General features: G+C 34.4%; 1 protein-coding gene and 1 long non-coding RNA gene across 4 annotated transcripts in view; both read left to right on the plus strand.

Annotated features, from left to right (window-relative positions):
- The window catches only part of TNPO1 (transportin 1), a 104,816-nt gene extending 85,071 nt beyond the window's left edge, over positions 1-19,745 (plus strand). For all 3 annotated transcript variants that reach the window (XM_006168347.3, XM_006168348.3, XM_014584138.2), the window contains exons 19-25: positions 2,457-2,555; positions 2,747-2,842; positions 5,671-5,746; positions 6,657-6,756; positions 9,848-9,922; positions 11,032-11,174; positions 13,976-19,745. In XM_006168347.3, coding sequence (XP_006168409.1) covers positions 2,457-2,555; positions 2,747-2,842; positions 5,671-5,746; positions 6,657-6,756; positions 9,848-9,922; positions 11,032-11,139 — 554 coding nt within the window. In that variant the 3' untranslated portion in view covers positions 11,140-11,174; positions 13,976-19,745. The remainder of the gene's footprint in view (positions 1-2,456; positions 2,556-2,746; positions 2,843-5,670; positions 5,747-6,656; positions 6,757-9,847; positions 9,923-11,031; positions 11,175-13,975) is intronic.
- A 138-nt stretch (positions 19,746-19,883) lies between these two features.
- LOC114006133 (uncharacterized) lies at positions 19,884-21,520 on the plus strand. Its single transcript, XR_003547894.1, has 2 exons — positions 19,884-20,240; positions 20,930-21,520. It is a non-coding gene; the product is annotated as an uncharacterized LOC114006133 (long non-coding RNA).
- Positions 21,521-23,178: the final 1,658 nt, after the last annotated feature.

Here is a 23,178-nt window from a genome sequence, read left to right on the forward strand (position 1 = left end):
GGGCCAGGCGTGAGTTAAAGCCACCGGGTCCGAGACTCGAACCGCGGTTGACTAAGTGAGAGTCCAGCGACATAGCCATTAGGCTAACTGCTGGTCCCCAGATAATATCATTTTAACTAGTATTTTAGTACAGCTCTCTTCTTTTCCTTAAAATAGTTTTTTGTTATAAAGTCAATTTTTTTGTTTCAAAGCATTTTCTCATGCATGAATTTTATTGTTTACATCTCTGGTGTCAGTATGTTCCTCTGTCCTTTGTACTTGCTATAAATAGGCAGTTAGATCTAAGTCTTAGTTTTTTGGTTTTGTTTTTTTTTTTTTTAAGAATTATTTTATTTAACTTTTTTATTATTATTAGTTTCCAGTTTGATCAGCCAGAGAGAGAAAGTGAGAAAGCAAGCCCCCAGGTTTGGGACTCAAACCCTGGTCAGCCATGTGGGAGTGTCCAGCACCTTAACCACCATGCCACCTGCTGGTCCCCACATCTAAGTCTTAGTTTTAATGGGATTCATGTTGCTTTGTGTTTTTTGATAGGTGGTGTCATGTACGTTCTTAAAGAAAATATACAGCATCTAGTTGTCTCTTTTTATATGTTGTCAACCATAATTACTTGTCTAGATTAGTGGTTTCAACTATGAAGAAATATGCCTTCAAGGGAACATATGCTAGAGTCTGGAGACACTTTGTTTAACATTGCTGGGGGTATCTCTTAGGTAGAGGCAAAGGAAGTTGCTAAATGTTCTATAATGTACGTAGTAGTCTCTCTTATCCCACAACAAAACATGTTCTAGCCCAAACTGTTAATAATGGCAATAGGGAGAAACCCTGGCTCCCGTTCACTCGTTTATTGGAAATTTTTAAATATTGTAACTTTTTAAAAATGATCTATTTAGGGACCAGTTAGCATAATGGCTATGTCACTGGACTCCCATGTAGTCGACCATGGTTCGAGTTCCAGACCTGGTGGCTTAAACTCATGCTGGGCACGTGTGCATGCATGCCCAAGATCCCGAGAGAATGGAGGAGAAGGGATTGCCATGTGGCCATCCCCCCAGGGGGTGATTTCTCATTTTCTGTCTCTTTCTGGTGAGCGCATGCTCTCTATAGCAAAGACCTCTCAAAAAAAAAGAAAAAAAAATGGTCAATTCAGTTTAGTTTGTCTTTTTTTAAATTTTACTAGAGACAGGGAGAGGAAGGGAAAGTGAGAGGGCGAGCTGCCAAGTCCAGGACTCGAACCCTATGGACATTCCAGCCCCTTAACCACTATGCTACCTGCCAGCCCCAATTTTTAACATTTTAATTCTTCATTTAATAGTGAGGATAGTTATATAACAAGACATTTCTAGTATCAATAAATTATAACTGAGGTACAAATCATATAGGAGAGGCAGGATAATTGTTTAAACTTGTTTTGTACATTTCCTTATTTTGTAATGGGCATTTATTCAAAAGCCTTCGTTCCTTTTAGTGGAAAATTGTATTTTAAAGACCACAGTCTGAGCAGTAGGGTTGGAAGTTGCTTTAATTAAAGCCAAAATCATTGGTTGGTTGTTTTTTAATTTTTGTGTGTGAAAACTAGCTTTGAAGAAGATTCTATTTTATCATGTTTCTCCCCTTTTAATTTGACTCTTCATATTCTGATCATAAAACAGATTACTCTGACCAACTCTTTTTAATATTACTTAAAATATACCAGTCCTATTTCCTTGTCTACTACATATGAAAGTTAAGTGAACAGATACTGCCTTTGTTTGAGTCTTAAGATAAATATTATACCAGCACTTTTTTTTAAGAGAATTTTTCAGTGTTTTTTTTTTTCCCTTTTTTTGCTATACGGCGCGTCTACTTGCTGGAGAGACAGAAAGTGAGAAATCACCCCCTGGAGAGGATGGCCACACCGCAGTCTGTTCTTTTGGGATTTGGGGCATGCATGCACCTGCACCCAGCGTTATCCCAAGCCTCCAAGTCTGGGACTCGAATTGCAGTCATCCATTTGAGAGTCCAGCACTTCAACCACCATGCCACCTGCTAGACTCAAAATTACCAACACTTATAAAACTATTTTTAGGGGCCAACCAGTGGCACAACCTTAATGCAGCAGTCTACTATGCTGAACCCACATGGGAAGATTCCAGGTTTGCATCCCAAGGCTTTCCTATGTACACACAAATACATGTCCACGGTCTAGGCTAGCTGAGGTTGAGGGTTCCTATCGATATTTCTCTTTCCTTCTGTGTCTCTTCCCTCATGGAAAAAAGAAACTTTTAAAATATAAAGCTATTTTTAAAAGCAGTAACCTGTTTTCTCATCAATTTTTAATTGATGTTACAGTGTTTGTTTAATGGTAAAACTTGTTATTCCTTGCTTAGATTTAAGATTCCATTTAGTACATTTCCTTTAGTACACTACACTGCTATTGAGTAGTTTGCTATGTAGTTAAAATAATTTTTTTTTTCTAGCCGATTTCATGCCAATATTGGGAACCAACCTAAATCCAGAATTTATTTCAGTGTGCAACAATGCCACATGGGCAATTGGAGAAATCTCCATTCAAATGGGTAAGACTTTTCTCCGCTTTGCAATTACACATTTTTTAGGTGCCCTGATATTTTTATACTTAATGTTTTTTTAATTTTGTTTCTATATGTTTATAGGATATGTTACAGTTAATAAGGGAAACTATATTTTACATTGATATTTTAACATTCAGTTTTTTTTTTTCTTCTTTTTTTCTTTTTGGATGATCTAGGTATAGAGATGCAGCCTTATATTCCTATGGTGTTGCACCAGCTTGTAGAAATTATTAACAGACCCAACACACCAAAGACGTTGTTAGAGAATACAGGTACCATCATGACTGAACTGTTACAGTGAAGAGAAAATTAGTCCTCTTTTAAGTTTAAATTAAGATGCGTAGAGAAACCAAAGCAAAGCTAAGTTTTAAGAACCCACCTCATTATTAACAGCTATTTTGTATTAGTAATGAAATATACAAGTTTGCAGAAACTTTTGAAAAAAACCTTTCTCCCCATTTCAGTGTTTTAGTTCTTCCTAAAATGGATCCCAGCCAAACCAACTATTGAATCACATTGATTTTGCTTTTAAATGGATTCAGAGAGTAACTGAGAGCTGGGAAGTAATTTTTTTAATCTGTTAAATTTTTTTAAAAAAGGCCAAAAATAGATTGCAATAGATTTGCAAAAGTAGATTGCTAATTGGTTAATATAATGGCTATGTATTTTGCATTTCATCATATAATTTCCTCCAATTTGGGAGCTTCAGCAGTTTCTTAAGGCATTTTTATAGGAGGCTTGTTTCTCTTTTGCATTTACAGAGAGCATGTTTATATTAAAGAGTACCTTCCATACTATAGAACAGATTTGGAGGTGATTGGATAGTCTTCTTTCTATCCTTCCTGATTGTTGCTTATAATGATAAAATACTTAAATTTTGTTTTCATTCAGGCATATCCATTTCTTTATATACTAAGATATTTCTAGTAATTTATTCATAGTTAATAAGTGTCTTACCAAAATACTGAACAGAGCTTAAAGTAAGGTTCACATAGTATATTTTCAAAGATTTTTTAATTTGGTGTTTTTTAATTATAGTTTATTTTAATGTGACTAAAATTAATAATGTTTATTGGTATGGAAGGAAATCTTTTAATTATGGAAGAGTTGTCTAGCTGTTTGGCTGTATGGGTACTGTTTGTTTCATAAAGTTCATTAAATTGTCTTATCAAAAAAATGTACCAAACTATAGGATGGTTATGCAATCTTGACAGGTTTTTACTTTAGAATACAGTACCTATACATGACATTCAGATTTGAAACAATTATTATTATGAAATTTTTGTTGAACCTAAAGAAATTTCCTATTTATTTTTAAATGTGAATGCATAACTGCAAATAAATGTTGAGTGTAATGTATATTAAAGTTTCTTGTGGGATATCAACTGGCAAATTCATAGTTTTTTTTTTTTAAATAAATTGGCTTTATAAGATTCAAAGTATGATTATATCCTAAGTAAATAATAATACAATAGTTTATAATAACCTACAGGTTGATGAATTGGATTGATATTGTTGAGAAACACACTTGGGATTCATTAGATTACTCTCAATCACAAGTGGCTGCATAAAATACTGTTTTCTTTGTTCCTTACCCAACAGAGTGGGTTTTTAAATCACCAAAATAGAATAATAGTGTCTCTGGCTCTTAGCGGTACATTTTAGTAACTTTGAATTATCATTATCTCAATATTTCATAAAGCCAGTTTCTTATATGCTGTTACTTGCTTTTTTTTCCTATTAGTATATCCTACACTGAACTTTGTCAATGGACCATCACCTATCTGCTTTATCGCATGTTTCATTGGATTGTTCATACTTGCCTGTTTAATGAGAATGTTGCATAGTTTGTGTCTTTTGAACATAGGTTTTCTTTCTCTTGCTTCATATGAATCTGCTGGATTTTAGTATTATCTGTGTAGTTTGCTTCAAGTAATCCTTAAACATTTTTCTTTACCCCCCACCCTTTTTTTATGAAAGGTTAACCTGTAAGTTTTTGAGAGAACACCATTAAAGTACCTCATGGTTTGTTTTCTGTTTGTATTTTTTTCCCGTGTGTATAAATGTATTTATATGTATGTACCTTTGAATTGCAAAATGCAGTTCTAAGTTGCAGTTGTTTTAGCTTGTTACCAGTTTAAGGACTTCCTAAATTTTGATGATAAATATGTATTTGCCCACTTGAAAAAGTTAGTGTACAATTAGTATAATGTGTCACCGTAATTCACCCTATGCCTTTTATAGCAAAGACAATAAACTTTTTTCCTATAGTCCACATTTACATATCAGAGGTCATAATAGTGGACTTTCTGAATTTCCTTCATTACAATTTTGTTATGTCAAATATGACTTAAAATTAATGGATTATTTATTATGTGACTTATCATATCCAAGGTTTGTCAGAAAGGGATTTGATGTAGCATAACAATTTCTAATCTATTCATTTAATGGGTGCCATCACACTTAAAATCTGAGTTAAGTTTGATATCAGGCAACAAATGCCACTAGTTTATTTGGGAAATGTTAACAAAGATACCTACCAAAATTTGGGTTAAATTCCCTACATAATTTTCAGAAAATGAAAATAATTTATAAAAGATGTAAAGAAGTGATAAATAAGCTTGTTTTAGCTATATGAAAGTGCGTTTAAGCAGACAATTCAGAAACATAGTCATTTAATGATACTTCTTGGGGAAAAAACAGATTTCACTATTAAATTCTTAAATTTTGACTGGCTTTGGATTCTAAATCCATCCATTTAATCGCTCATCTTTTTATTAAGAGAATACTTGGTTGAGCGAGAAAAGCAATTCATCATGGTTTTTGGTGTTCTCTCAATCTTTAGAGTTGTTTTATTTTTTCTTTAATTCCTTTTATTTTTCTTTTTTCAAGAGTATGCCATATATGTTGCTGCCCCTTATTTTAGGGGGTGGTAATAAACAGCACTGGTGAAATCTTATGTTTATTATCATACACAAATTCTGTTGGTTTCTGTTTCTGAGTTATTTGTTGTTTTTTCTTTATTTTTTCTCCTTCCCCCTCATTTGCTCATGTCTTGGTTGGCGTTTGGTGGTGTATAACCGTGATTGCGTTACCTTAGCAATAACAATTGGTCGTCTTGGTTACGTTTGTCCTCAAGAGGTGGCCCCCATGCTACAGCAGTTTATAAGACCCTGGTGTGTATTATTCAATCTTTTTTTTTTAATTCATTTTTCTTCACTCTTTCTTTCTCTATCTCACTTCTAGATATATTTTCAGTTGGTTACAAAAATCACAATCCTTAATCATTGCCAACCATGTGACTAATCTTGTCCTATCAGGTTTGTGAGGTTTTTCAGTAGCATCGTCATGTATATTTATTTTATGTTGTGGCTAACGACTAATTGATGCATGGGATAAGATTGTCACATGCTTGCTGTGTTAAAAGCTTGATTATACATAAAAAGCATTTAAATATCCACCAGAGAAAAAAGATGCATGCAAATTCTTTAAATTTAGGTTTTTGCATTACGTTTCTTTTTTTAGAATTAATTTGGAAACTTGGATTGCATTTAAAATTTACATGTTTAAATTTGTTACGTATAGAAATATTATTTGCTTGTTAATGTAAAAATTAAACATCTACACCATAAATTGTATAGTAATAGTTTTTATTGTGGCAGTATATCCTATGTTCTGCTTCTTTCAATTGATAATCTTTGGATTCAAAACATTTTTAGTAGTGTTTAATGGAATACAAGTCATAATATAATTTTAAATATTAATTTGGTAACTTTTCTTAGCTTAGGCTCATTCATAGTTTAAAGGGATATTCAAATAAATTGTTCCATTGATTCAAATAAGTTGTTCCATTTTATAGATGTAATTTATTATTTTTAAAATGTGAATTTGACTGTTTCCACTCTATTAAGATTAGATGGGCCCAACATACAGGGAGTGTGAAAAACCGAAATTTATACTTTTTGGAAATTTTTAATGTAACCATTATCTATACTGTGGTGCTTATTCCATTAAATACTGTCCATTACTGTTGTAATTGAGCCTGGTGTTTTACTTCACCCTAAACTTGATTCTATAATTCTATAGGTGCACCTCTCTGAGGAACATAAGAGACAATGAGGAAAAGGATTCAGCATTCCGCGGGATTTGTACCATGATCAGTGTGAATCCCAGTGGTGTAATCCAAGTAAGATACTCACAAGGATTTGATTTTTTTACTTTTAATGTTCTGAATAGTAAGAATTTTAAAGGGAGAGATATTTTAAGGCTTTAATTATAAAAATATCGATGATTTTTTTCAAAGATATTAAAAAGAAATTATACATTTTAAATGCAGTGTATTTCTTAATATCTTAAAATGTTAATGCCTGGTTTTATCTTCTAAATCTTTCATGCATGAAATAAAATAATAGCAGAATACTTGTCTTAGAATTAGTTTAGAGCTTCTCTCACCCATGCTCAGATCTCATATACTTATATTGTGCATGCCTCCCATTTATGAATATCGATTTGCTGAGTTCGAGGCTGTCTATCTTAAAATATAAGAGAGTGACTGAATAGTGGGGTACTACTATCTTTCTGTTACTTAGAATCAAGCCTAGAAATAGTGAATGAAAACAAAACGGAATCAACCCCTTAAATTGCTTTAATTTTGAGAGCTTATGTTTATCTTTATTGTTTCCTAAATTTGTGTTACATTTAAACCTGTTAATAATTTGGCAAAAGTATTGATCATGACAGGCTTTATTTGGTAGGCACATAAAACAAAGGAATGTGTCGAACTCACCATGTGTATGACATCACCAAAAGGCAGACTGCATGATTTTTGGTTAAATACCCAGGTTCTTTAACAGAGAAAAATTGTAAGGAAAAAAGAAAGAATGATAAGGGAACTGTCATTACAGGAGACTCAACAATAAATTAAATTTTAAAAGTTCAGGGAAAAGGGAGGGTTACAAAATTAAATTTTGGTGGCTAGGGATGCCCACATGAGTAATAAAAATAGAGAAATGTTTCATAGCTATAACTTTCTCATGTTTTCAAAAAAAAATGGAAATCTTTTCACATCCAAGAGAATAAGACTTAAAACATTTTTAAATTGAGATTTTTTCCTATTTTGTGTTACTGTAGTTTCTATAAACTCAGTCTAGAAACATGGATTATCCATTTATAAAATTTGTATTGATGTACATGATGGACATTAAAAATATATATATTAGAATCAGAAAAAAATCTTTTTAACTAACTTCAGAAGCATTTAACAGTAATAACTTCCTAGTAAAACCAGTATTGTCTTGAGAGATGGTCCCTAGTTGCTAACTAGCCTAGACGTATCTGTTTTTCAGTAATTAAGAACGTATTGTTGGGACCAGCAGATGGCGTAATGGCTTCGTCGCTGGACTCCCATATAGTCTACCGCCATTCAAGTCCCAGACCCGGTGGCTTAAACTCAAACCGGGCATGTGTGTGTGCATGCCCAAGATCCTGAGAGGAGAATGGAGAATGGATTGAGGCATGGCCATTCCCCCTGGGGGGTGATTTCTCACTTTCTGTCTCTCCCCGTCTTTCTGATGAGCACACACGCCCAATAACCAAAAAAAAAAAAAACTCTCAAATAAAAGAATGTATTGTCATCTGAAATGTGTTTTAAAGATATCTGCCAATATGCCATATTTTTTAAAAGTGTCTTCTCACCAAAATTTTATTTTTATTTTTTTGGTAGAATTTGTATTTTTTAACTTTAATTTATGTACTTTATTTGAAATAGTTAAAAGGAAAAGTCTTTTTTTTTTTTTTTTTTTTTGAAGAGGTTTTTGCTGTAAGGTGCATGCGCTCGCCAGAAAGACAGACAAAAAGTGAGAAATCTTCAAACCACCGTCGACTACATGCGAGTCCAGCAACATAGCCATAACACCAACTGCTGGTCCCTATACGTTTTTTTCTTAACATTTAAACTTTTAATAACAAATTCTCAGTATCTGTGTGTTTAAATTTTTAACATCAGACTTTGCTGTTTGGAAGAAATGAGGAATCATAATTTGAAGAAACTATTAATTTAAATAGCATTTTAAGTGTTTTATTCACATGCTTTAGTATAAAGAGATTTTTTTAAGTTAGTGTTTTTCTCTTAATTTAAAAAAGTAAAATATAAAGTATTCTTTTTGAAACACTGGCAATATGTTGAACATCAAAATTTGAACTATCAGTGTTTCAGTATGATCGTCAAGACTGAGGAAATATTTCTTATGAAATACTTAAAGCATATTGTCACCTTGTTTTTATAGTCAGAATAACCCGATTGACTTTTAGGTGATTATCTGATGGTTGAGGTTTTGGGGTTTTTTTGGATTGGGTGTTATAAGCTGTATAGTTTTTCTTTTAACTTTTGGTCTTTCGTTTACATTTCTATCTGAAGGCGGGTCTTGAAACTTAGGTCCATTCTATATTTCAACTCAAGTTCATTCAGTATGTGTTTAGGGTTAGGTTTTTTTAGGCCAGTCAGAATCATAAGGTTACTGAATTTATATGATTCTTTAACCCAGTAAATGAAGGGCTGTTTTTTTTCTTTTGTTTTAATTTTATTTATTTGTTTTTTATTTGAGAAAGCAAAGCCACCAGGTCCAGGACTCTAACTGTGTACAGCCATGTGGGAATCCAACACCCTACCCATCACACCACCTGCTGGCCCTGAAGTACTGTCTTCTTTGATGTTGACTTGATGCTTTCTGACCCTTCTTTTTTTTTTTTAAAGAGAGGGAGTGAGATTTTGTTACAGGGTCCATGCGCTTGCCAGAGAGAGAGAAATTAAGAAATCACTCCTCCCACCGGGGGGATGAGGGATGTCCACACTACAATCCCTTTTCCTCCCGGGATTTTGGGCACACACCCAGTATAAGTTTTAAGCCACCAGGTCCCCACAGTCGACCACATGGGAGTACAGTGACATAACCATTACGCCATCCGCTGGTCCCTCAGTCCCTTTCTGTTACTGGACACAGTTTTTGTTTTGTTTGCAATGTAAAATACAGCAGAGCTTTCAGTTCCAGTGTAAACTGAATATTGCAATTCCCCAATAGTGAGTTAATAATGTTCTAGACAGCTGTTAAGTAATCATGTAACTCCTTATGATTATAATTGATTTTTTTAATAATTAATGTTAAATATTTTCCCTTTTTTAGTTAGGTTTCTTTCATGACATGAATTCTGAGTTGTCTGAACATGTCTTTTGCTGAGTTCGACAAATACAATGATCTAAGATGTGTTTCTTGCTTTTACAGGATTTTATATTTTTTTGTGATGCTGTTGCATCATGGATTAACCCAAAAGATGATCTCAGAGACATGTTCTGTAAGGTAAGTAATCTTTATCATGCATTATCTTGGGACTGTTTAAAACCTTAGTTGATAAGTTATTTTTCCATTTCATGTGAAACTTAGGCTCTTTAAGTCAGTTTTGGTGGACTTTATATAACCTTTGTTCTTAGTAAAGAAGTTGACTTGGTCTTAAGCTAAGGCATTGACTCTGTCAATAGAGCATGCCAATTTGAAAACACGTTCCCAAGTAGTGCCACTGATTCATGTGTTCCCATTATTCATTTTTTGGAAAATGTCATATGTTTTCTAAGATGAGTGACTGAGATTTAGAGTATGATCTGAAATTGTTGCATAGAATACATCTTAAGTGCCCTCCACAGGGATTAAGCCTAGGTAGTTCTTTGCATTGTCATTACCTCTTTTTGATTAACTTCATAGTCAATGCTCAGTCATAAGAATAAAAGTAGGGAACCAGCAGTTAGCGTAATGGCTATGTCACTGGACTCCCACATAGTCGACCGCGGTTCACGTCCCAGACCCAGTGGCTTAAAACTCACGCCGGGCACGTGTGCGTGTGTGCCCAAGATCCCGAGAGGAGAATGAAGGAGAAGGGATTGCGGCGTGACCATCCCCCTGGGGGGTGATTTCTCACTTTCTGTCTAAACCTCTCCCAAAAAAAAGAATAAGAAAGTAAAAAATAATTGTACATTTTAATCACCCCATATCAATACTAGTGAAATATAGTTGCAGCCAGGAATCCAAAACTTGTGTATTTGCAGTTTGAAAAAACTTGACAGAAAAATTTCATTCCTTGGATGAATTCTATACTAACTAGGTTACTATTAATAGTTTTTCCATCAGTATAGTTTAAGAGATTGCTTATCTTACACTCATTACTGGGACACATGCTGAGGGGCCAAAAACAGTAATATCCTAACCCCCTCAAAGAGTAAGCATATGCTATGAGGTGCTTTAAGACAAAAGCATAATGGTGTAGAATCCAAGAAAATTTGAGAATTTCTATCTTAAAATGGGTAAAACCAAAAAGTAATTTTTTAAGACCTAGTGTTTGATTCCATCAGCTGTGTAGATCTGAGCTTTTCTTTTTTGTTATTGACAAATTAATAATGGTTTTTCACCTTTTGCAGATCCTTCATGGATTTAAAAATCAAGTTGGGGATGAAAATTGGAGGCGTTTCTCTGACCAGTTTCCTCTTCCTTTAAAAGAGCGTCTTGCAGCTTTTTACGGTGTTTAATATAATACACTTAAGCTGCAGTTACAAAATTAGGGGTAAGTATTAAGAACTTCGGGATTTTTCAGGATTAAGAAATTTATTAGGACTTCATACTAAAACTGAATAGAATAAAAGGTATTTGTACTTTGTAGGGGTTGAATAAAACATAGTCTCACATCATGCTATATTGAGATTTAAAATTATTTAAGTAAAAGCTAGAGAATTTTTGTTTACTAAAGAAAAAGCAAGCAGGATAAAAGGAATGGCTCCATGCTGAATCCTAGGTGGAAAGAAATGCAAATTGGTATGCTGGTTGGATTCTCATTATGGCTTTAACCCTTTGTTGTTTATTTGTTTTTGGTTTTGTTCCTATGGTTTTAGTTTTTGCCTTGGTGCTTATGCACTGAGGCAGAGAGCGAAAGTGAGAAATCACCCCCTGGGGGCATGGCCACACCTCAGTCCCTTCTCCATTCTCCTCAGAGGATTTTGGTCATGGCACTTACACATACCTAGTGTGATTTTCATGCCGCTGCATCTAGGACATGAACCACTGAATCAGCTATGCGAGATCCAGCCACCTACTAGCCCTGTTGCTTGCTTGCTTTCAAAAGAATTTTATCCTCCAAAAGGATATCAGCATTTACAAAGGGTGGTGTAAAAAATCTTTTTTTGTTTGTCTTTTGTTTTTATTGCCAGAGGGTACATGCCCTTTTCAGAGAGATAACCCCCAGATCGCATTGCAGTCCTATTTTCACCATTTCTTTATCCTGTCAGGATCCTGGGCGTGCATGCACATGTGCCTGGCCTTTTTTTCAGGCTACCAGGGCCAGGATATAAATTGTAGCCTCCTGTGTGGAATCAAGTTCCCAATGCACAGCATTTAACCACTGTACTACAAGGCTTGACTTGGTCCTAAAAGAAGACGTTGACTTATCAGTAGAGTATGCTGATTTGAAAACATTTTGCCATGTAGTGCCATGTCCCATTATCCACTTAGGAAAATAACAAGTTTTCTAAGATGGGTGACTGAGATTTAAGAGTATGATCTGAAATCGTCAGTAGAATATATCTTAAGTGGCCTCCACAAAGTTTAAGCCTGTGTAGTTCTTTACTTTGTCATTTAACCTTATTTTTTAAGAGAAAAAAATAGACAGGTATCCTCAACAGAGTTTCATACCATGATCCACACACTTCCAACTCCATCTCTCAGGCCCTTCCTCATGGTCATATACCTGGAATATAGAAGTGTACCTGGGACCACCGCTAGGTCTTGGTAGATGATAATTTAACACTCATTCTTCAAATCCAAGGAGTCCGAAGATACATGTTATCAAAAAAAACTTAACAACTTCCCTCTCACCCCCAAATAAAGTTACTTACTTTAAACCTGTCTGAATGAGATGTTTTGAGGCACTAAGAAGGAAAAAAAAAACATTAGTTTGAAATGAGTAAACCCCTCAGAACAACATTAATTCACCTAAAATTGAAGAACAGCATCAAAGATAAGGACAAGCTTGGGTAGAAAAACAGTGAAATCATTGATACTGTACAGCTAATTTACAGGTACAGTGCCCCAAAGAAATCAGTTTACAGATGAGAAGATCATCAAGACAGTGTTGAAGATGACACCTAAAATAGCAGGCAATCCACATCAATTTGCAAGAAAATTAGTTGTCTTTGTGCCCTAACTGAAGAGGACCAACAGTTAACAGCCAAAACAAAAGCCAACATCATAGATTACACAATTCTGATGGAAATTTTTTTAAGTAGAGCAAACTATACTCTGAGTGCCAAAACTGTTGTACCCAGATCAGTTGCCAATAAGAGCAGAGCATTCATTGGAAATTCCAAATCAGTGGGATCAGGTTCCTGAAGCAAACCTACCAATAAATACAGCAAGAAATGATACTTAGCCTGTACGATGCTAAAGAGAAAGCATAACCCAAGCAGTGGACTACCAGGAGGTGAAGTTGTCTAGTCAGAGCAAAGACAACCCAGTCAGGATCAAAGCAGGCGTCAAGTTTAGGGAAGTATTTTGCTTGTAGACTTTCTGGAGGGCCAAAGAACACTACATTTGCTTATTATGAGAATTTTGAGAAGAGTTAGCCAAAGCATTAGCAGAAAAAAGGCTCAGAACCTCACCAGAGTCCTTCACCATGACAGTGTTCTTGGTCATTTCTCACATCAAATAAATGAAATTTTGCAAGTTTCAGTGGGGAATCATTAGGCATCTACTTCGCAGTCTTGATTTGGCTCCTTCTGACTTATTTTTCTTTTCTAATCCTAAAAAATTGTTTTAAAAGACACCCATTTTTCATTTATTGAGGTAAAAAAGACTGCATTGATGTTAAATTTCTAGAACCCTAAGTTCTTTAGGAATGGACTCCATGATGGACTGATTTGTTCACACAAGTGTCTTGAACTTGATAGGGTTTATGTTGAGTAAAGTTTATGTTTTTATGTTTATCTTTCAATTCTGTTTTTCTAACATTTTCTCGAAATCTTGTATATTTTACTGAGCACCAACCACGTACCCAACATTGTTTATTAAAATGGTTAATGGAAGTTTTTCTGTAGGATGTGGGTAGAGGTGGTTTTGTTTTATGTTTTTTAGACTGGGTCTCTCTCTGTCACAGCCTCCAGCCACAGCCTCTCAAGTAGCATGGACCACAGACATGCACCATCATGCCAGTATTATCAGACAGGGTCTCCCTATGTTGACCACACTGGCTTCAAGTCCCCAACCCCTCCTACCTCAGTATCTGAAGTTGCTGAGGCTACAGGCAGGTGCCGCTGTCCCCAACCTGAAAAGAAATTATTGTTAACAATAAAATTGTTTTTGTTCTTTTTCTTCCAGGTCCTTTGGTCTTGGAGACTATGAGGGAGCCTCTGCACCCAGGGAAAATGTTACCCTTTACAGGGGGGAAGGGTAAACCAGTAGGGAATACAGTACAATCCCAACCCTACTGGGAGGGGCGGGAGGGAGGTGTTGCCGTCACTGTATTAAGTCGATGTTTGGAAACGTTTTAACATCTGGAGCCTTTGTGGGTGGAAATCTGTCTCCAATTACTCCGCACTGGATGTGAAGAAGCAAAAAACAAATATATATATATATATTCAGTCTACTCACAAAACAGTACATTCTGGAATATTATGGGGAATTGTACCAAAACAAGAACCGTATGAATAATGCATAGGGATAAGAAAGGAAAAATTATATAGTGCACAATAAAGGAAACCTAAGAATGGGGGTTACAGACAGTAAAGAAGAATTTTTGGTTTTTAATTTAAGGTTTTTATATAAATTTTCCCACATAGTGGGGCCTTTTTTTGCATGCTGATGAGAACTACACAAATGAAGCAAATAGAGGTAAAATCAGCTTGCCTTCCCATAGAAGCAGGTTCTTGGAAGTTACAATTTAAGGTACCCCCCAAAAAAATTGGAAATAAAACAAACTAATTTAAACAATGAAGCACCCTGTGAAATGCCAAATGAGTCACTCCTTTTACCTTTGTGGGATGGGCAGGGAGGGAGGAATAAAGGGTTGGGCATATCAAACTAAAGATGACATCTTAATTTTGCATTAAAAGCATTAATGTAGTGGATATAATTTGATGGTTGTACTTCATTAGATTTAATTTCTAGGCCAAGATGTTACTTTTAAAGTGCAGTTTAAGGTTCAGGCATGCATTCCGGCTCAATAGTGATTGAAAGTAATTTAAACTAGTGGGAAAGTAGCATGCTTGCATCACATAGAGTGAGGTCGATATTCATTTACCTATGTTGCGCCAGTTTGTGTTGCAGTTTACCAATTCGATATAGCCCTGCATTTAAAATTCCTTTTTAAGATTTGTGGATTTTATTTTTTAATTAAGAATATAGATATATAAAGTACTGTAGTTTACAGCTAGGCCTTGAAATACCTTTTTAGGATCTGTTAGGAATAAGATTGATATTGTATCGTGTGTAACCTGCACAATGTGGAAAGCTGATATACCTGTGCAAAATCTTTGCCTCTGTGCTGTCAGTGTGATGTGCTTTCTGCATGGTTATATACTACTAGTGATTTTATCAAAACTTCTAAAATTTAAATTACATGGTAAAAGATCTGTAAAAGGCTGCATAAATGTTAGTTGGCACATAAAAACAATTGTAGAAGTTGAAAATGATTGCTATATTTCAATGTTTATTCCCACTCAACATAATGCCTTCTAAGCTTTCTTTTCTTTTTTTTTCTTTTTCTTTTTTTTTTTTCTGTTTTTGTTCAAAGCATGATCTTAAAGATATGTTTAAGTTAATGGACGTAACGCAGGGTTCCTACACTGTATTGGCGCATGTTGGTGGCCCTTTGTGCCCTAGATATATGCACACAGGGTGCAAGTTAAAAGCTACAGAGTGAAAGTTGATTTGGATCCTCTTCATTTCATTTGTTTAGCTTTTCTGTTATTTTTCTCTACTTACATGTATTCCTGTGAATAAATCCTTGTTAAGTTAACCCTTTACTTTTCTTTCCATGTGTATTTTCTTATATACTGTGAATGTGAAAACCTAACTGGTACACTTGATCTTGTGTCCATATGAAAGTGCAAGTCTTTATTAATTTGGATTGCCTGAACAGTGTATCCCATGATGATGAAGGAAAATGGAGAGATTTTTCTTTTTAACTCTGCTGGTCAGAGATGAAGCCACGCCTTTCCATTTTTCGATGCTGCATATTTAATCTGCAACAAAAATGTTAAGCCATAACAGCCTTTTTATATTTTAGTTTGTCACCTTTGCATTGCAGAATAAATACTGAATAACCATTTTTATAAGCAGTCGCTCCTCTTTGCATGGTTCTATTCTCTAAAAGTGTTGAATGATACAGCCATTGCACTGAAGTTTGAGCTGTGTGCGTGTGAATTTATAAATACTGTTTCAGATAATTTCAAATGCATGGCAGCATGCAGAAAGGTTTTTGTTATTGTGCGTATGGTTTTTTATTTGTTTGTTTTTTTTTGTTTTTGTTGTTTTTTAACACATTCTTTCTTCTTTCCTATACTTTGGCTTTGCAAATTTCAGTCAGTAGAACTTGATTTATAATGCTAATTTTTTTTTTAATTGTAAGTTGGATTTGAAGGGTCTGTAGCATTTTGCTTTCTAGTACCATTGCTTCACTGGGAACTAAAAATTTGCATCCCAGTTCTTAATAGATTAATAGAATAGCTTTTTATGCATAAAGTATAATGATATCCTATAGTGCTTTAAATACCTTTTAGAGTTCAATATGGGGGATACTTTAATATTCTGAAATAAGTAGTAAGTGTGTTAAAATGAATGAAATTATCAAATTCTTCTCTAAGCACAGTAAAATGACTACATACCAACCTTCTATAAAGTCATCTGAACTTGCAATTGATAATTCTATATTGACTAAAAGTAATATTGTCCTTGTCTGATGAGAAATTAGTTTCCAGTTAGGCAGATCTGTAACATGAAACATAATTGTGCCCATTTTGTAGACATCAGACCTGTTTTTGTAGGGAATTTAATTATAAAATAGAAAATAAAACTAATAGGACTGGCAACCTGAAATTGGGTTGGGTTTTTTGTTTTATTTTTTGTTTTATTTTTCCCCCTTGAGGTTATTTTCTTCCTAATTTATATTTCAGATATGTAGTATATAGCACAGGAATTTGCAGAAGCCATTTAAGTTATCTTTTGAGGTAAGCTCTGATTTAGCATTTTTTCTGATAAAACCTAATACATCATGGGATATATATAAAGCAACTTAATTCTTGTGGTGTAGTCTTAATAGTTTTGAATGTTGACTGAATGTCTTTGAAATTGTGAGTTTGTCTTTGTTACATTCCAGTGTTTCTGCCTCTTGGCATGCTTAAAGCACGGCTTACTTCACCTGCTCCTTACACACTAAAATGCTGTTAGTGTGCTCGACTACAGAAATAGCCGCTGCTAAGTGATGTAGATTTTCTACTTGAATATTTTTATGTTGTAGGAACCTCAGGAGGTCAGTGTTTACTGTTTTATATATGCCTTCTTTTTCCTGTTCGAGCTTCTCTCTTTGAAGGATTCTAACAGAACAAAAGCTGCTGATCAACCTAAGTTGGAAACAGAAAGTGTATTTAATATAATTTAAGTGCATGTTTGGCAGTTTCATGTTACGGTCCATTAGCAAGTGAACTTAGTGCCACAGATAGTCTTTTTTTTTTTCTTCTTTCTGGAAAGAATTTTGCTTTTGTATTGTCTAATCTCTTTAATGACTTCATACTGTGTAAAAAAAAAAATCACTTTTATATGTTTTTTGGTTGGTTATTTCCCAGGTAATCAACATGTAAATAATCTTTAAGAGCCAGTTCTGATGCTTTACATTGTTGCTACTTGATTTTGTTACGCAAGTTAGAATTCAGAATAGATTTTAAACACTCAACCAAGCCATTATTACATCTTAAAAACAAAACAAGTAGCATACATTTTGTAATTAACATATTGATAAACACTGTGATTTTTTTGGTTAAGACTTTTTCATTGATCTGAATTGCTTAAATTGCATATATTGTAAAATAGAATCAGATGTATATTTTAAAATAATTTCAACTGACTTTCCTCTTGTAAAGCTTTGTCTACTCAGTTATAAATATTCAGATACAAGTTTTATCTCAGGTGAATACTCTTGTATCATTTTTGCTTTGGTGACATGCTTATAAAGGGGTCATATACTTTATTTTTTAGTGTATTTCATTAAGAACCTTCCTATTTAGTCTGATTTTTCCAGTTATTCTAGCAGACTGGGGTGGTATAAAGCCGTCCTGACAAGCCTTTTTCATGCAGATTTACCTGAAAGTGAGTTAGATTTGGTCCTCCTTTTTTCCACATCCTCAAAAATAGGAAAGTGGAAAAATTTTCCCCCAGTATAAAATTGCCCTGCATGACTAAAATGCCAGAATTAAACTAATTATGTCCTAAGCCCCTCTTGTCTAAATTTAAGTCCTTTGCCATGAGGAGAAAGGTGATTTTTTTTTTTTTTTGCTTCCTATAGTTAATCTATATTATTCATATTGAATGTATTAACAGATAACGGTGCAAAAACATTCTTCCCAAGAGAAGAGTGTATCATGCATAACTGCGATTTAAATCCTTTCTTTGGTAGTACTTTAAAACACAACTTTGCTTATTTAATTATTTTTGCAAATAATACAAGGGGAAAACACTAACTATTGCTACTATTACTGTTAATGAAGTGTAGGCTTTGGAATATTTAAGAAGACTGTGGTCTTTTGGATAGCTAAAGGCCTGGGATAATCTAGATGAAAAATCAGATAAATAATGAGCTGTGTTAATATTATCTAGTGTTAATACCATGCAATATAATAGTATACCGACTTAGTGCATTTCATACTGTATTACATATGGAGATGCTTCTAATGCCTCTTTAAATTTAAATTTTACCCAAGTTTGTTTAATTCACCTGAATACTTCACAGGTGACTTGCTTTTTTTTTTTTTTTTTTTTTCCTTTTTTAGTTTTACATAGGCCTTTCCCCTGTTGGCATCTACTTCTATGTAGATAATTCTTTATCCTTTTGCTTGATTATTCTGAATTTTATTTTTTTTTAAGTACATTTGAATTTCCAGCTACTGTGTATCATGGTTTGTATCCCAGAATGTATTGTTTTCTTTTTTTTAAAAAATGCAGAATAGTTGAATGTATGCATGAGTTTGAGGGAAGTTAAACATGATAATTTTTTAAACCTCTTGTACATTTTAAAACCAGGCCAACTCTATTTGCCAAGCAGTATATCACTAATTAGAAAACCAGTAGTTCCCTTATATTACGAGTTTTGTTTATGTATGATAGAGTCTTCTTATACCATGGCTTGGTATTATGCAGAAGTAGCTGTTTTACAGGCCTAATTTTCTTTCTGAAAGCCCATGATAACATCATTGGCCTATAAGGCAAAGTTGGTCCCCTCCTGATATAAGCTTCTTAAAGGGTTCAGCTGTACTTTCCTCATTACTGTTGTTATCCTTTGTGTGGACATATAACCAAATTAAGCTAGGGTGGTTTTTATGGAGATAATAATTAGACAATACTATATAATTCATTTTACTCAATAGATTATCATCTTGTGAGAAGAGATCTTTAAATGTGGTAAATGACTTCACTTCATATTATAAAACAGTTTTACACTTAATATTCATGTTAACATTGGGTGCAATAATTTAGTAGTGTTAGCTTTAGTTATAAAAAACTGGATCTTTCTGCTGACAACTTAGGTTGTATGAGTTATGCTTAAAAGCTTTAAATCTGATGTTTCCTATACTACCACACTATGTTAGAATGTGTCCTTCAAACATATCCTCCTGCAACTTCTCAAACTGTACTAAATTGGTATTTCCTGAAGTCTAACTCTGTGCTAACAGATCTTCATTTTAAATAGAATACGGTTTTAATTTTTGATAAGCTGCTGAATTTTAAAGAGAGTTTTTTGGGGCCACCAAATATTTTGGATCATGCAGAGAATATATATTGTACTGTAGTAATTTTGTATTTACATTTGTATGATGTGACATAATAGATGTGAATGTTAATCACTGCTTGACTATGTTAATAAAGTTGTTTAACTATAGATGTTGCACTCTGATTTTTAATGAAAGGAAATGAGCTTTCTTTCTTCTCCTTTCCCATTTTGAATCCACATAGGCCTTTTGTTTCTTTCTTTCTTTCATGAGACAGATAGGCACTCCCAGCAGTGTCTTCACACCATAATCCACCCCTGGCTTCAGGCAGCCAGGATCTGGGCACTTACACACATACCCAGCATGCACAAGGAGAACCTGAGGCCTTCCCATGTGGTCCAGCCTTGGCAGAACTTTACGCTACCCCTGTTAACACTATGACTGGCCCCTCTTGTTTGTTTGTTTGTTTTTTAAGTTTTTTATTTTATCTTAGCATATACATTCATGCACTTTTTATTGTATAACTTTTTTTAATTGAGTCTTATATAATGTAATAAAACCTATATTCCTCTCACATTTTACCTTAATGCCTATTGATAAATTTTTTAACAGTTGATTCTAGGCTCACCTGTTTGAGGATGGGAAAGATACTGCTCTGCAAAAAGGTGAAGTTGTGAATATAAAACATGGCTAGATTGCATGAGTGCATATGATTGTATATCTTAAGACATGTTGATTCTTCAAAAAATTTAGACATGTAATTTTAGAAATTGACATAATTTTTTTGGGTTGTAATCCATTAATAATAGTTACATGTTAAAATCAAATGTATTAATGTTTCAGAGAATATGTGTCCATACCTGTCAAATAGTCTTAATTTGTGGTCTAGAATCCTAGGACAGGATGGGCCTAGGATTAGATGAGTGCAGCCCAAAAACTTTTATGAGAAATGAGACAGGTTTCTTTCAGTACCTGCCCATGCAGACATTTGAGATACCTTTACTGATAATGGGGGAAAATGGAATTTGAGTACCATTTAATAAAACACACTTTTAAGAAAAACTTAATTAACCTGGTTGTTAGTTCTAGAGTCTAACTTGCTACTGCATTCTTAAGCTTTCTCCCTGAAGCTTAAAACTTATGTTTCATGAGTCTTTAACGTTTTAATTAAAGGAAGCCTTTGTCTTATGCAGTGTTTTTTTTTTTTTTCTTAGCTCTGATTTGTACCATGTTAATGATAAATGAGTGGGGCTGGTTTGTTAATTTTTTTAAAAACTGCCAGATATTTTTTTATCTTATAATGAGTTCATAATTAATTTGACGCCAAAACTTTACATTTCGTGTGATTCTTTAGGAATGATTGGAAAAGTGGCAGTTGGAACTACACAGCTCTGAGTTTGGATTTCCTCTGCACTATACAGTTGAATACAGAAATTGCCGAAGTTGTGACTTATTTTGTAATCCTTAATCTCTGAGTTTGGGGTACCTTGTAAAAGTTTTAAGAACATCCTGAAACATCTCCAGTATTTAGTTGGATGTAGTTTGCAAATCACAATTTGAAAACTTAATGAAATTTCTAAACCGTTGGCAATAATGATATAATACAGAATAATAATGGAGTAAAAATAAGAGTAATTGCTATCTAATCCTCTTTAGGCTTTTGTGCCAGTCATTAATTCATTTCTATTCATGTTATGCAATCTTATTCTGAAAATCTCAATTTTAAGTATTACTTTAGAAGATCTATGTTGCCTTTTTTTTAAAGTATTAAGCAATTCAAGAAAAGTAAACAATTTTAAATGAATTTTAATATAACTTCCCAGTAATAAAACAACTGTTGATATTTCTGTGCACATATAAATATATGGTGAATTTGCATTTTGTTTTTAGTCAGTGTACATGTCCAAATTTACCAGTTAATAAACATGTATTGACATTATCACTACATAGTATTCTATGAGTAATATCTGTAAGTGTCTTACTGTTGTCGGACATTCAAGCATTATTGCTGGGTTTTTTTCACTGTTAGAAATAAAGCTGTGATGGGTGTCCCCATGTTTGTATACATCTGCAATGATTTCTTGGTAAAATTGCTAGGTCTGAAGGAAGTGGTAGTGGTCAGATTACCTTTCAGTTGCGCTAACATTCACACCCGGTAACAGCTTAAGTGATGAGTTAACATTTGCTATACCTTGTGACTTGAAAGTATGTTATGTATTTAGTTAGGAGTCTAGTTTTTTGTTTTTGTTTTGCAGGTACTATTTTCTGTCTCTTGGAGCTTACATGCTGTAGAGAGACATGGTAAAATAGTGTTACATAGATAATTACAAGCACTGATGAGAAAAAGCAGGAAATGGAAGGTAGTGTGTTGGTGGGGAAGGCTTGCTATTTTTAAATGGGGTAAGAGGAAATAGAGGAAGGTCTGAGAGTCACTGAAGAAGTGAACCAACTCCTGGACATGTATTTCAGGTAAAGGAAACAGCTTACATTCTCTGAGACCATCCATAATGTAGGTATGGCAGATGAAAAGGATGTAACCTGAACACTCAGAGCAAGGAAGGAAAGTTGTGTTGATAGATTAGATCTAAGAGGTAACTGAAGGCTGGTGGTATTGGTCAATTTAACCTTGAAGTCAGGGACTACATTAGGTTTTGGGGTAGGAAAGTGCTAATAGAACAAATATGCATACCACAAGGGTAGAGGCAGGAAAACCACTTAGGGAATGCTCTCACAGGCAGGGGTGAATTCTTGGCAGCCTGAATTATGGCTATAGGAGAGGAAGGTTAAAAGGTGGTGGTTGCATATCTGTGTATGTTTTAAGGAAGGACTGATAAAATTTGCCAGGGTTGAATATGAGTTGTTAAGGAAGAATTAGGAGGTTCTTAAGACTTTGGGCCTGGCTTGAGCAGCTAGAAAGATGGAAATCCTTGTTATTGGGGATAGGAAATATCTGATGTTTAGTTGAGAAATCCATGAGGAAAAGGCAGTTGGAGTGGTAGTTTACCTAGTTGAAGATGGAAAATGCGTCAGTGTAGAAAGGATGTTTAAAACCATGAAACAAGAACATCATCTAAGGACTGGAAAAATGGAAAGACGGGGACTACTTTGAAACACTCTAACATTGAAGGCTAAGAATCGAGTGAGAAACGTATTCTGATACACCGATCAAGAAAAAGTGAGAATTTACTTCCCCGTTAATGAAGTGGAAGTCACTGATTTTTATATGGCTATGGAAAAATCAGACAATGCTGTCTTTTTCTGAGTTTCTAGAGACTTTGGGCTTTCATTCCCCCCAGGCTAAGAAAGGAAAATGGTTTTGCTTCCCAATGGAATTGTTTGATGAATTTGAGGGCCAGGGTGTTAGGCCATCAGGATCCCGTATGGCTGGTCCTGTGGTTCAGTCTCAGACTCAGCAGCTTGGAGAAAACACCAGCAAGGGCCAAAGTCACAAGGAGGGAGAATCAGCGAAGGGGTTATAGCATAATTATTCCCCATGGATGCTTTTCACTTTCTCCCTGTCTCTGGGGAGCATGCAGGCCCCCTGGCAAAATTTAAACAAAAATAGAAGCTTGTAGATTACCTCCCTAAATAGTTACCAGTTAA

This window comes from Tupaia chinensis, unplaced genomic scaffold, assembly GCF_000334495.1.
Source record: "Tupaia chinensis unplaced genomic scaffold, TupChi_1.0 Scaffold145717_1, whole genome shotgun sequence".
Taxonomy (NCBI): Eukaryota; Metazoa; Chordata; class Mammalia; order Scandentia; family Tupaiidae; genus Tupaia; species Tupaia belangeri.